Source organism: Schistocerca americana, chromosome X (genome assembly GCF_021461395.2).
Source record: "Schistocerca americana isolate TAMUIC-IGC-003095 chromosome X, iqSchAmer2.1, whole genome shotgun sequence".
In the NCBI taxonomy this organism is placed as follows: domain Eukaryota; kingdom Metazoa; phylum Arthropoda; class Insecta; order Orthoptera; family Acrididae; genus Schistocerca; species Schistocerca americana.
In genome coordinates this window covers 947,216,951-947,230,331 of record NC_060130.1, presented here as the reverse complement: position 1 = coordinate 947,230,331, position 13,381 = coordinate 947,216,951, and the positions used below count along the sequence as shown (strand labels likewise).

General features: G+C 41.4%; 1 protein-coding gene across 1 annotated transcript in view; it reads right to left on the bottom strand.

Moving 5' to 3' along the window:
* Positions 1-13,381, bottom strand: part of LOC124556419 (dynein axonemal heavy chain 5) — an 876,134-nt gene that overhangs the window by 216,698 nt on the left and 646,055 nt on the right. The window contains exons 59-61 of the mRNA XM_047130377.1: positions 7,863-8,031; positions 3,694-4,005; positions 2,466-2,622 (exon numbers count right to left, since the gene is read on the bottom strand). Of these exons, the coding sequence (XP_046986333.1) occupies positions 2,466-2,622; positions 3,694-4,005; positions 7,863-8,031 (638 nt within the window). The remainder of the gene's footprint in view (positions 1-2,465; positions 2,623-3,693; positions 4,006-7,862; positions 8,032-13,381) is intronic.

Sequence of the window (13,381 nt, the reverse complement as noted above, 5' to 3'; positions counted from 1 at the left end):
CAACTGCCACCTGCCACACCATACAGCAATCTTTTCTAAATCGCTTTGCAACTGATACTGGTCTTCGGATGACCTTACTAGAGGGTAAATTACAGCATCATCTGCGAACAACCTAAGACAACTGCCCAGATTGTCATCCAGGTCATTTATACAGATCAGAAACAGCAGAGGTCCCAGGACGCTTCCCTGGGGAACACCTGATAGCACTTCAGTTTTACTCGATGATTTGCCATCTATTACTACGAACTGCGACCTTCCTGACAGGAAATCATGAATCGAGTCGCACAACTGAGACGATACCCCATAGGCCCCCAGCTTGATTAGAAGTCGTTTGTGAGGAACGGTGTCAAAAGCTTTCCGGAAATCTAGAAATACGGAATCAGCTTGAGATCCCCTGTCGATAGCTGCATTGCACAAAAACGATATTTTCTGAAACCATGCTGATTACGTATCAATATATCGTTTCCTTCGAGGTGATTCATAATGTTTGAATACAGTATATGCTCCAAAACCCTACTGCAAACCGACGTCAATGATATAGGTCTGTAGTTCGATGGATTACTCCTAGTACCCTACTTAAACACTGGTGCGACCTGCGCAATTTTCCAATCTGTAGGTACAGATCTATTCGTGAGCGAGCGGTTGTATATGATTGCTAAGTAGGGAGCTATTGTATCAGCGTAATCTGAAAGGAACCTAATCGGTATACAATCTGGACCTGAAGACTTGCCCGTATCAAGCGATTTGAGTTGCTTCGCAACCCCCAAGGTATCTACTTCTAAGAAACTCATGCTGGCAGCTGTTCGTGTTTCAAATTCTGGAATATTCCATTCGTGTTCCCTGGTGAAGGAATTTCGGAAAACTGCGTTCAATAACTTCGCTTTAGCGGCACAGTCGTCGGTAACAGTACCATCGGCACTGCGCAACGAAGGTATTGACTGCGTCTTGCCGCTTGTGTACTTTACATACGACCAGAATTTCTTCGGATTTTCTACCAATGGGGTTTCAGCCCCACAATGTTCTTAGAGAAGGGTTGAATCGTCCAGGTGGTGTCATCAGTGTCGAGCGTTGTCAAGAACGTCGTTCTGTTGGTCATCGCAGTGCAAACTGTCTGTTTTGGTCGGGAAATGTGTTGGAATAACGCTCCAAGGGAAGCGGTGGATTCATTGGCGCCCTATATGCCACCTCCTGATGCCATTTGATGTCGATTCTGAGCGAAGGTGCGTCTAAAATGTTTTTCTCGGTAAACCATCAGAAAAGCGCGTCACTTCAACGCTGGGCGTCACGGTTTTGACCTCCATCGCAGAGGCGCCAAAGGAGGGGATGAAATGTGGGTATTAGGGTGTGTGACGAGCTTCCCATCGTGTGACACTCCCGGGGTGGCGTTGGCGTAGCGTGGTGAAATTTGGTGCCAATGTGACTTCATTAACCCATCTTACACCTAAGATGAACTGAGCACTGGTCTTTTTTCGCGCGTGTCAACAACTTGCTGTTTGAAGCTTCGCCGAGTGAGAGGGAACCGTGGCAGAGCGCCACACTTTTGCACCATTATAGAGGAAGGTCGTGGACACCTTTGAGCCAAATTTCAAATTTCTGCGTGAAAATGTTACATAATTATGGGGTTTTAAAAAACGACCCTTTTATTGTGGTGGCAGTGTAGTTACAATATTTCACCAAGAACTCACAGCAAATCATTTAAAACGAATAAAAATCTTGTTAGAACAGCAATGTTTATACTTTAAAGGCCTATTCTATAGCAACACAAATACAGTATTATGGATAGACAATAGAAACTACTGTTGATTCATTTAATGTTGAGAAACATGTTTCAGTATATATCTGGTAGTAAAATTAGGAAGATTAGTTTCGAATTAACATTTCTGGAGCACTCAGTAATTTGAGACGATATTTCGTATTTTAGACTTAGAAAATTAAAGAATAAAGCAGAGCCTTATTAGGAAACCACTCCCGAAAATTTATAGTGGTTCCTTGTAGAAAGTTCCCATCCTTTATTCATAGCACTACGAATGCTCTATTCAGCGTTAAACTCCACACTTCGACACGGTAACACTGCTATCTACGTTAGGAGCTACAGTTTGGAGTAATTCCCAGAGTTTTATGTGAGAAGGGAAGCATCTGGGAACTTTATCTGATTTTGCAATACAATTTCTCATACATATACACATTATTTTCCTTCATGCATAATAATATGAATGATGAATCCCTTTTGAAAAACCGCACCTGTCAACTACAAAAACCGAATACTAGTAGTAACCTGGCAAAAAACAATAAATTACGTACCAGTATTTATTTTGTGATGTCAACATTAACGTAACTACGAACTGAAAGGGGATAGTGTACGTGTATGAGGTGCATTAATATAATCAGCATTACTGAGAACGAGAAAATGCGAGTCATTCTGTAGAGTTTATAGGTATGGAATCTTTTGCCATGCTCCTACTTACCTAACAACTGATCCTCCAGCCCCTGCATTGTCACAGTGAAGTCAATTATAGACGTTTTGGCGCTAATTTCCGGTGAATATGCTGGATTTGGGAGCTTTGTTGTGATGTACAACATGAAACCTGGCATCACGTCGCATTCTTTGTCTCCAACAACCACCTAAAACAAAGAACTTTGAAAGTGATTCAACTATATTAATACAATTGATGATGGTTGTGTGTTATAACGCATCGTTGCTCTAAGTTTATAATACTGAATTTTGATAGTTAAGGCACCAAAATGACGAATCTTAACGGAACATGGTTTTTGGAAACTGAATCGTAGTCTAAAACAGAATAATCTGCCTATGTTTCGTCTCTTACTGCGGAGGGACATCATCAAACACTAAGGAGTTTTAAATTCTCTTACTTTAACAGGAAATACACGAGAAGGAATGAGAAAAAAAATTTACTAGCAGCAATAAAAGTAATAACGTAAATGTTTATTCGTATCTACGAGATAGTTGCCGCGTCATGGCGTTAACGAAGTCAGTCAAAGATCGCCAAATCGAGCCGAAGTGTGTCCTGGAGGTCTTTTGAGAAATAAGTTACACTAGTTATTTCAGTAAGAAGCAATGTCCAAAATATGTGTCATTTGAGTTCTTCCTATATTCTGTAGATTGAGTTCTTCGTGTATTCTGTAGACGTCATTCTCACGTTTGTGAGTTTATAGGGTCTTTTTCTTGATTCTAAACAATAATTATTAGACATATGTGTAGCCAGTCGAACGTTAATACATATGTGTGTGCAATAGTGCTTCCATACTTAGTCGTGTTTTACGTCTGGAAATCTGTAGTATTGTAGATTAGTTTCCAAATTGTCCAAAATAATCAGCGCTAAACAACGAATATGTGTCAAATGTAGATGCAAGCAGAAATCAGATGAAAATACAGTAAGTAAGTATTACACTTAGAAATAAACTAACATAATAAAGCTGCCTGATCACAGACCACTGAGAACGAATTATAAGAATCAAACGAAACTCGTATGGTAAAATAAATATTCATTTTTAGCAGTCGCGCAGACGTATTTCAGATATCTTAAGTAGTTGTACATAACTGTAGACCAACTACGGACACCGTGGACGTACTAGTGAATAACAAAATAAAAAGTCGACGAATGTTATTACAATAATGGAACATTTGCACAAGAAGAGAGTAGATGCCAAGCAACTGCTAGCGGTGAAGCTGACCTTCTCTATGCTGCCCGATTTGATGAAGTTCTTCTCGAGGACGTTGTCGATGATGGGGTCGAGTTCTTCGCCCACGTCCTCTATGAGCAGCGGCCTGCCCAGGGAGAGACTGTCTTCCAGATGCGTGCGGAAGTACTTGTGGTGCAGGGAAGTTATCTGCAACTCGTTGCAGGCCTCTTTGTGCTTGATCCACATCTTGCCCTGCGTCTGAGGGTCCACCAGCAGTGGGTACGAACTGGATTTGGTCACAATCAGAGCGTTCTGCACAGACAGCTCGTCATTCGGCAGACCTTGCAGCGTCCACTCTGAAACCTGTATGGAGCAGGACGACCACGTCACAGTGCTATTTAATTTCTTACACGATCACTACTGTACGAAAACTATACAGACTGTGCAGTTAGACGTTAATTTCGTAACAAATAGTAAGTTATACAGTCATTATTAGGGTGCTGTTTCCACGTACGGAGGCAGGTGTGTGCCAATATTTTGTTATAAAAGTATCAAGACAATGCGCTGGATGTAGTCGTGTACGGATAATGACGCATTTAGCATCTTTAGAGCCAAACATTTCCTATTATTAGATCATGTATCTGTGCTCGGCATTTTGTGCTCGCTTACTCGGTCACGCAGGTCTCTAGTCTGCGATCTCATTCGGTCTCTTTTTTGCAGTACGTATGTGCCAGAACTTCCAGCCTGTGAAGATACAAAGATTGAGAACCGTCACAAAGTCTGATACGTGTTATGGTTCTAGCATGGCGTCTAGTCGGATTCTTACCCTCTGTCCTTTTGACAGTTGTAAAGTATCCAGTATCTGCTGCTAAGAAACGGAAATGATTTCCGCCCTTTCCATAATGGCCATTTAGAGACAGGGTGGATAAAAACAAGCTAATAATAAGGTCAGAGAAGGGTGGAGGACATCGATTCGAACAAATTTTTCCAGATTACCCCGCATGACATGCATCGTTATGGAGCTACGGCCATGACACGAACGCCAATCAGTGATGAGGGCGCGTAAGTGTGTGCCTTTAAATTAACGCGTCCCAGCTAACATCTGCCCGCTGAAGAGCACAGTTAATAATTAAATTAGAGGATGATAATGCTTTCAGCTGAACAGTCAAAGTACGGCAAACTTTAAATTTCTATCTGTGGCAGGTTACGTTAGACTCGAATTTTCTGTTATATTTACTGGCTAGCACTTAACGTCTAAAACAACAACGCTAGAAATTCCGTAATACCATTGATTTGCTATACTAATAAGCTATACTGCAGAAATCTTAAACCCACATGTTTTAATTTCTGCTAAAACACATACAACATTAATGAACTTCCACTCTAAGTACTGTAGATCAGTACGTGTAAACTAAGGCAATAGTGAAAAACTTAAATTTTAATGTATTTTTTGCTCTGAAATCACATTTTTGAAGCAAGTGCTTTAAATTCCTGCCTCCAAAATAGCTGAAAAATTGATATGATTGAATAAATGACTTTCGGGCTCTCGAAAATTCCTGGAATGTTGCGAATGATTTTCACAGTCTAATAATTTCCACGACCTGCTCATCACGGGGGTTGATTTCCATGCACTCGTTTCAGATCTACTATCGCTTTTATGGCCATATTTCCTTTGGTTGCCTTGCCCGAATCGATGCCTCGTACCATGCTGTGGCCTTATTTTCAGCTTGTTTTTCTTCACCCTGTGTGTAAGAGGTGAGTCATTTTTCAATTAATATTTCTTTCAGGTTTTGCAGTAATACCAGAAAACCTTTGTTTCTTATAAATCTGTACTACTTCCCTTAAAAGTACAATATTGACAGTATTGACAGTTTTTCCACGTCCCATTTACACTGAGTATCCGACTAGATCTCCCTCGCTTACTCCCACTAACCCCTCCCCCCTCCCCCCCCCCCCCCCCCTGCCACGCTCCGCATTAGGAACCGTACTGTCCCTATCACATTAATCAAGCGCTAACACCAAGAAAGTTAATGGCCTGAAATCCCGATGTGTAATGGAAATCTGATTACAAATACGTATAACTGCTGAAACAGGAGGGCAATGTTAAAAATTTTACATTGCTGACTCGCAAAACATGGAGTTATCATGAGTTCCTACGTCAACTACCTTTTTGCGCAGACATGCGCGGTCCTGTCACATTAATGTGACCACTGCCTATGTTCGACGCCAACGTGCAATAACCACTAACAGACGGTAGGTCGCAACGCTAGCAGTGGATGGTATATACAGCATGTCGGGGAGACGCGGAAAACAGTGCAGTCGCAGTCATAATGTGGAAACGGACCGATTTATCTGGCGTAGTAAAGGGCATGATCATTGACTTTCGTGGCACAATGGCAAAATGACGCTATCCAAAGCCGCCGCCGAGGTAACTATGGTGCACTACGGCTCATAATGACAGGATGAACGACGCCTACTGAGATGTGTACGGGCGATTAGACGTGCAACTGTTGCGGAACTGACTGCTCAGATGAACCAAGGGGCCACCAACAGCGTCTCCTCAACGATCGTGCTGCGAACGTTGCTGCGTATGGGCCTCCGTAGCAGGCACTTGGTTCATGCACGCATGCAACTGCACATCCAATAAGTGGCGACAGGTGGACTTTTCAGATGAATCACTTTTTTTACGGACAGATGGCCATTGGTGTGTACGGTTCAAACGTCTGAAATCAAACACCCTGCAACAAGCACATGAAGGGTCCGGGCAGGAGGAGGGAGCGTTACGGTCTGCGGAATGTTTCGTGGCATTCCGTGGGTGATCTCATCATTATGGAAAGCACAATGGATCAACAAAAGTACGCATCTATCCTTGGGGACCATATCTACACCTATGTGCAATCTGTTTTTCATTGGCACAGTGGCACCTACCAGCAGGACAATGCAATGTGTCACGCAGTTTGCAATGTACGGTACGTGCGTGGTTTGATGAGCACCGGGATGAGTTTACCCGTACTCCTCTTTTCACCAAACTCACTGAATTGAAGCCCAATCGAGAATCTTTTGGACCACCTCGATCAGGCTGTTCACACCATGGATCCTCAACCGAGAAACCTAGTGCAGCTGACCCCGACTCTGGAATCGGCATTGCTCCACATCTCTGTCTGTATCTTACAGAAGCTCATCGGCCCTCTACCTGCACGCCTTTCAGCGGCAGCACTGCAAATGATGATTGTTTAGTTTTTGACAGTCGGTCACATTAATGTGACTGGACAGCGTACAAGAACACAATTTATGTAGAAGCGAAAGCATAGGTGGATGAAAGGTACTAGTAGTTTGAATCTACACTTCGATATGGATCGTAAAGGTTGCTCTGATCGAGCAGATTGTAGTGTGTTGCCGGCAAAATACCGACACCATGTTTGGAGTGGCAGTCCACCGGTCGGTCAAGAAGCTCCCCAGTTACTTAAAACGTAATTATTCTTCCAGTTCGTGGTCTCGCTCTGCTTGCAGCGGTATCCACATGGACGGCTGAAGTATCACTGGGAACGCAAAGTGCATAATCTGTCCATATGATTACTTCAAATGTTTCTACTGCGTAGATAATACGTTGTAAATGAATACTAACTACATGCCTAATACACTAACTCCTTGCCAACTGTTAAATAATGTACTAATCTACGTTTGGACATCATTTGACATATAACACAAACCTCTCTATATGTCGCATTTCATTTGTAAAATAAAATCAACTTTAGCAGCTGATGTAAGACGTTACATGCTGACTACATTTTGGTGAAAATGTTAAATTAGCCATCACTGTTGTCCATTTATTAATGTCCCGTGTCAGAGAGTACGAGTGTCATAAACCAAACAATTTTCATAGGGAAAATTTGTCAGCAAGAATAGCTGCAAGTACAAATTTGTTACTTGGGTTGCTGAGATAGATTCGGCAGTATTTAAATCAACGTGGATGTAATGTGATGACAAACCAGATTTTGACACAAAGCTCTTATGCCACCATATGGTCAAATATGGGACCGAATGCAAATGACTATTTCAGAACATATATATAATATTAAAAAAAAACATATTTACGTTCATGTCATACACAGAAAAAAACTTCGACCGTGTCTTGTACGTAATGTTAGCCGGATAAGTTCACAACAAACTGGACAAATTTGACGTAGACGAGACTGCAAAAAAAGTAGAGGGACTCTTACCGTCGCACTATCTACAAGCATGTTAGTGATATTCAGGTCGTTAGTGAACGGGATCTCCTTGGACTTGAGCGTAGTCTTCCAGCTGTTAACGAGTCCGGCCCGGAACTCCTGGTTATACGGGCCGCAGTACGAGAGGAAGCCAGTAGCCAATACGACGTCACCCACCAGCCTGCGAAAAAAGAAGGAAAGGAAATTTTCTTTCATAACGTAAGTTGGTGTGCACAAATTCCTACTTACTATCATCAAGTGAATGAATGTGTGGCTCTATTCAGATGAAGCTTGCGTAATTTCACAGCTACATTCAGATTTGCTGCCTCCTTTCAATACTGCGCTAAATTGGCTGGAAAGGGGTATGGAGTAGGTGGAAGGGGTACAAAATTTTGTATTTTTAAATTTCTCACCAGTGGGCGACTGCCGAGCCGACTAGCGGCAGGAAGTTGAACTACGGGCCATAAACAATATAGACATACTACTTACTTCATTGCCAATTAAGAGAAAGGTCACAAAAAGAACATCACTGTGAAATTTTAAAGGAAAAAAATATTGGGTCCTATTAAATCGTGCCAAGTCCGTCTCATTACCTAAACCAGCACTGCCCACCTAGCTCCTGGCTCCGCGATATGATGTAAATTATAAGTGCTCTACCTGCTCTACCAAAAGATCTCTCATTCTTATTTTTATTCCCAACTTGTGTTGAATAATTCACTCTCATATTCTCAGGACAGCGATAGTTTCTACTACTGGACCCTCTGTTAGAACCTGCCTCGGCGTGGGCCCTATTTACTGATGTGGATTATAGTTTCCCTGAAACGATTCCCAGCCCCGTGTTGATTCATTTCTCTGCCCCTACCACTGTGATCAACGCGTCCCATCTGGCACATTTGTCTCCTGTTATCCTGATTCACACCACGCGGTCAATACTAATATTCAGTGCTATCAGTGTCCCATCTGTCTATCTCCCTTACTCTTTTCAAAAATTAATCTAATATTTAATTGTTAGTCAACATCAAACATATTTTGCTTGTAGGTAGTTTCTCCCTTAAGGTATCAATAATATCGTTCTCCTCAAGGATCTTATCTCAATACTCTGATCCCTTTGTTAGATCCTATTATCTAACAATAAGTTCCTTCTTTACTTTTCTAAGATTTTTAAAAAAAATCTATTGAACTTCATTACCTTTTCTCTCCAAAACACTTTCTCCTAGCTCTAACTTCCTTAGTACTGCCTCTAAAAATTTTTTCCCTGTTTCCACTTTATGCGTCAATTCACTGTGTCCCATTTCCATTCTATTTGGCAACTCACTCTGTTCCAATTCCACTTTAGCCTGTCCTGTCCAAAATTCAGGCAGTAGTAAAACGAAACATTTGGTCCACTTGAGCCACTATATCAGCATCATCTCGTTTAATTTCTGCTGTTACTTTTTCCATTACAGGTTTCACCTCGGTTTTGGTCACTTCAGCTAATGTATCGCTGTCTCCACCAATTTCCTGTTATATAAATGTTTCACCCTCAGTTTTAATTACTTGCTGTCTAATATTAACAGAGTGGTCAAACCCCTTATTGTAATTTAATATTGAAATCTTTGGGTTCTTACAGCAAAAACTCACAAGAAAAATTTTCATTCAAACAGCAAGCTCATCCTAGTATTAGTAAAGTACAATGAATTGTGACTTGTCCTGTCAAGCAGAAGCCACCTGCATTGGCCCACTCCATCTTTACCCATTAGTGTACTATAATAAGTAAAAAACCATAAAGTCATGAAATGTTGTTCAGAAGCAATTAATATAGTTCAGATAGTAAATGTAGTCTGTGTGGACCCTAGCACGCCAGACTATGACTGAGGTAGTGTTACTTTCCCACATACTGTTTCTATGAATTAGTTTTTATTTGTAATGAACACTTGTTTAAACAGCGCAGTATGCCACTCACAAAACCAAAATATCTAATTACTTAATTTGTCAGTAACCTCAAATGAAAGCAGTTCTCAAAACATATAATCAAATTAACATGTGCTCTCAAAGTTAGCACAATAATTAACAGTTTGACTTTTCCACTTAGCCATAAGCACTTACTCGAGTAAGTCTGGACGCATGTGCACTTAACTAAAGAATCACTAAGCACAATAACATAGTATTTAAGTCTCATGCATCAGTTATCTAAATTACTATATCGTAGTCTCATCTTGTACATGAGTTCTAGCACCAAATATAGTCCATAAACTACAACAGCCTGTGTCACTTTTGTAAAATGAGTGTACTTAGTGTCTCATGTGCAAAGCAGATCTGTCATAATCAACAAGAAAACCAAAACTCTATGGAAAGGTCATTACTTGACATGGACGAATTGGCAATCTTTTAAACGCAAACTGATATACGTGAAAAGTTAACTGTACTGCAAATATGAATCAATTTTGAGAGTGTTAAATTCATTCAAAATTGCTGCTTAATTCTGTGAAATTCCAATAACTCTACTTCAAAATAATCACAGGACATGTCTGTTACAGCACTCTTTCGTCCAATCATAAGCGTTGTCATTTCTTTTACATAATGGTAATTCACTGTACTTATTGTCGATGCTGATCAACAATTTCATCATAACAGGCACGATACAGTTAAATTTCCTTTTATGCACTGAAAAGATTCCTTATTAGTGACAAAACAATAACTTTGTTAAGACACTTTTTCACACAGTGACATTTATTACAATTCTTCAAAACATGTTCCTCAGAAAGATCTATATTAACTCATTAAATAATTTGTAGTTCATGTCACTGTTTACAACAGCTGCCCAATAAACACTTCTAGAACATACGACAAACAGCCACTATTTCTAAGTTCGCATCTATTTCCATTGCCGGCGTCATAATTACGCCTCTGAGCACTTGTAATCACTATCTTGAGTGGGGTCAGGTTGTCTTTATTAAACCATTCATCCTTCAGTCAAACCACAAAAATATCAATGCTAGCTCACGTGTATTACAATCAAATAGGTCTCCAACATCTTTTACATCACAGGACATTTTAGTAAACGTTTCGCGCCATTACGTTGTTTTCTCCTGCTCGAAGAAGCCACACTTTCCAAAGCCTTTAATATTTGTTGACATGTCAATTTTTGCAACAGGTGAATTCCTATCACCTTATACAAAACAAATGGTTTCAAAGCTTACACTCCCACCCAACAGATTTTCCTAGTAATATTTCCTTGAAATGACAAAATTTAAAAAAATGGTTCAAATGGCTCTGAGCACTATGGGACTCAACTGCTGCGGTCATTAGTCCCCTAGAACTTAGAACTAGTTAAACCTAACTAACCTAAGGACATCACAAACATCCATGCCCGAGGCAGGATTCGAACCTGCGACCGTAGCGGTCTTGCGGTTCCAGACTGCAGCGCCTTTAACCGCACGGCCACTTTGGCCGGCAATGACAAAATTTACAAACATATAAACACACTATAAGGTTAACAATCTGAACATGCTAAAGTGTACATATATTGATACACGATATTCATCCAAAGGTGTCATACTGCTAAATTGATAAAATCAGTATCCAGTAGAATCGTCCTGCAATGGCCAGTAAGTCGATCATATTAGTTATGCTATGTACCTTAGAGATGGCACATGTATATAGATTTTGTTACTAGTTCTAGAAGTGCTTATTGTAGAATTGTGGCAAACAGTGACATAAACAGCAAATTATTTAATCAGTCATACAGTTCCTTCGATTCATACGTGACACACTGCTTCGGCCACAGATGACATCTATACACTCTTGCAAATACGACGTGATTTATTGATACGTTACAAATGGCAGCATATTCTTCTTTAACAGCTGAAACCAGAGGGGTAAGTGATGTCGGATGCTGGAACCTGCTGAAAAGTTGACGTTGTAACTCGTCCCAAAAGTGTTCCATTGCATTCTGGTCGGGACTCTGGGCAGGCCAGTCCATTTCAATAAGTTATTGTCCACAAACCATTCCCTGACAGTTGCTACTTAATAACACGGTGCATTGTCATGCTGAAACAAACAATCATGGCCTCTCAATTGTTCCTCTACTGTACGTAGTTCATAATGCTGTTAAATGTATTCATATACTTCCACGTTTAGCGTTTTATTAAGAGTAAAAAGGGAAACACACTGTAACCACGGAAAACACCCCCGTACCGCAACAGCACTACCTCCGTACTTCGCTGTTGCCGCTACAGATGATGGCAGGCAACGTTCACCAGGCGTTCGCCAAACCGAAACCCATCCATCGGATTGCCACAGGGTACAGCGTTACTCATCACCCCAAATCACTCAATTCCAATCACCCACTGTCCAGTGGTGTCACTCTTTATACCGCCTCAAGCGTCACTTAGCACTGACTACAGAATGTGAGGTTTACGAGCAGTCGCTCGGCCACTGACGCTATTATTTTTAACCTTTTACTCAGAGTCACTATGCTAGTTGCACTGTGGTAGCACTTTAAAACTCACTAGTGATTTCTCCCGCTGATTTCGTGCTATTTTTCACAACTGCTCTCCCCAGTGTCCGATGGTCGTTGTCCATCGGTACATGAAGGCTATCTGCTCTCGATTTAGCTATGGTTGGTCCTTCACCTTTCCACTTCACAGTCACATCGCCAACAGTCGACTTGGACAGATTTAGAAGGTTTGAAATATCCCTGATGGATCATCAGGTGGCATCCGATCACTAGTCCACGTTCGATGTCACTGAATAGCCCATTTTGCTGTTACTGCTTCTTTGCTGACAACAAAATACTTCTGGCTTGTTTTACACATAGGTGACAAAAGTCATGGGATGGTGATATGCCCATGTACAGATGGAGGTAGTATCACATACACAAGGTATAAAACGGCAGTGCATTGGTGGAGTTGTCATTTGTACTCAGGTGATTCATGAGAAAAGGTCCGACGTGATTATGTCTGCACGACGGGTATTAACAAACGTTGAACGCGGAAGGGTAGTTGCAGGTAGACACATGGAACATTCCATTTCGGAAACCTTTTGGTAATTCAATATTCCGAGATCCACATTGTCAAGAGTGTACCGATAATACATTTCGGGAATTATCTCTCACCACGGACAACGCAGTGGCCGACGGCCTTCACTTAACGACAGAGAGCAGCGGCGTTTGCGAAGAGTTGTCAGTGATAACAGACATCCAACACTACGTGAAATAAAGGGAAAAATCAATGTGGAACGTAGGACGAACGTATCTATTACGGTAGTGCGGTGAAATTTGGCGGTACGGGCTATGGCAGCAAACGACCGACGGTGGCGTCTTTGCTAACAGCACGACATCGCCTGCAGCGCCTCTCCTGGGCTCCTGACCATATCAGTTGAACCCTAGATGGCTGGGAAACCGCAGCCTGGTCAGTTGAGTACCGATTTCAGTTGTTAATGTCTGATGGGCTGACCCCACGAAGCCCTGGACCGAAGTTGTCAACAAAGCACAGTGCAAACTGGTAGTGGCTCCATAATAGTGACTGGAAATGGTTACGATCGGTTACTTG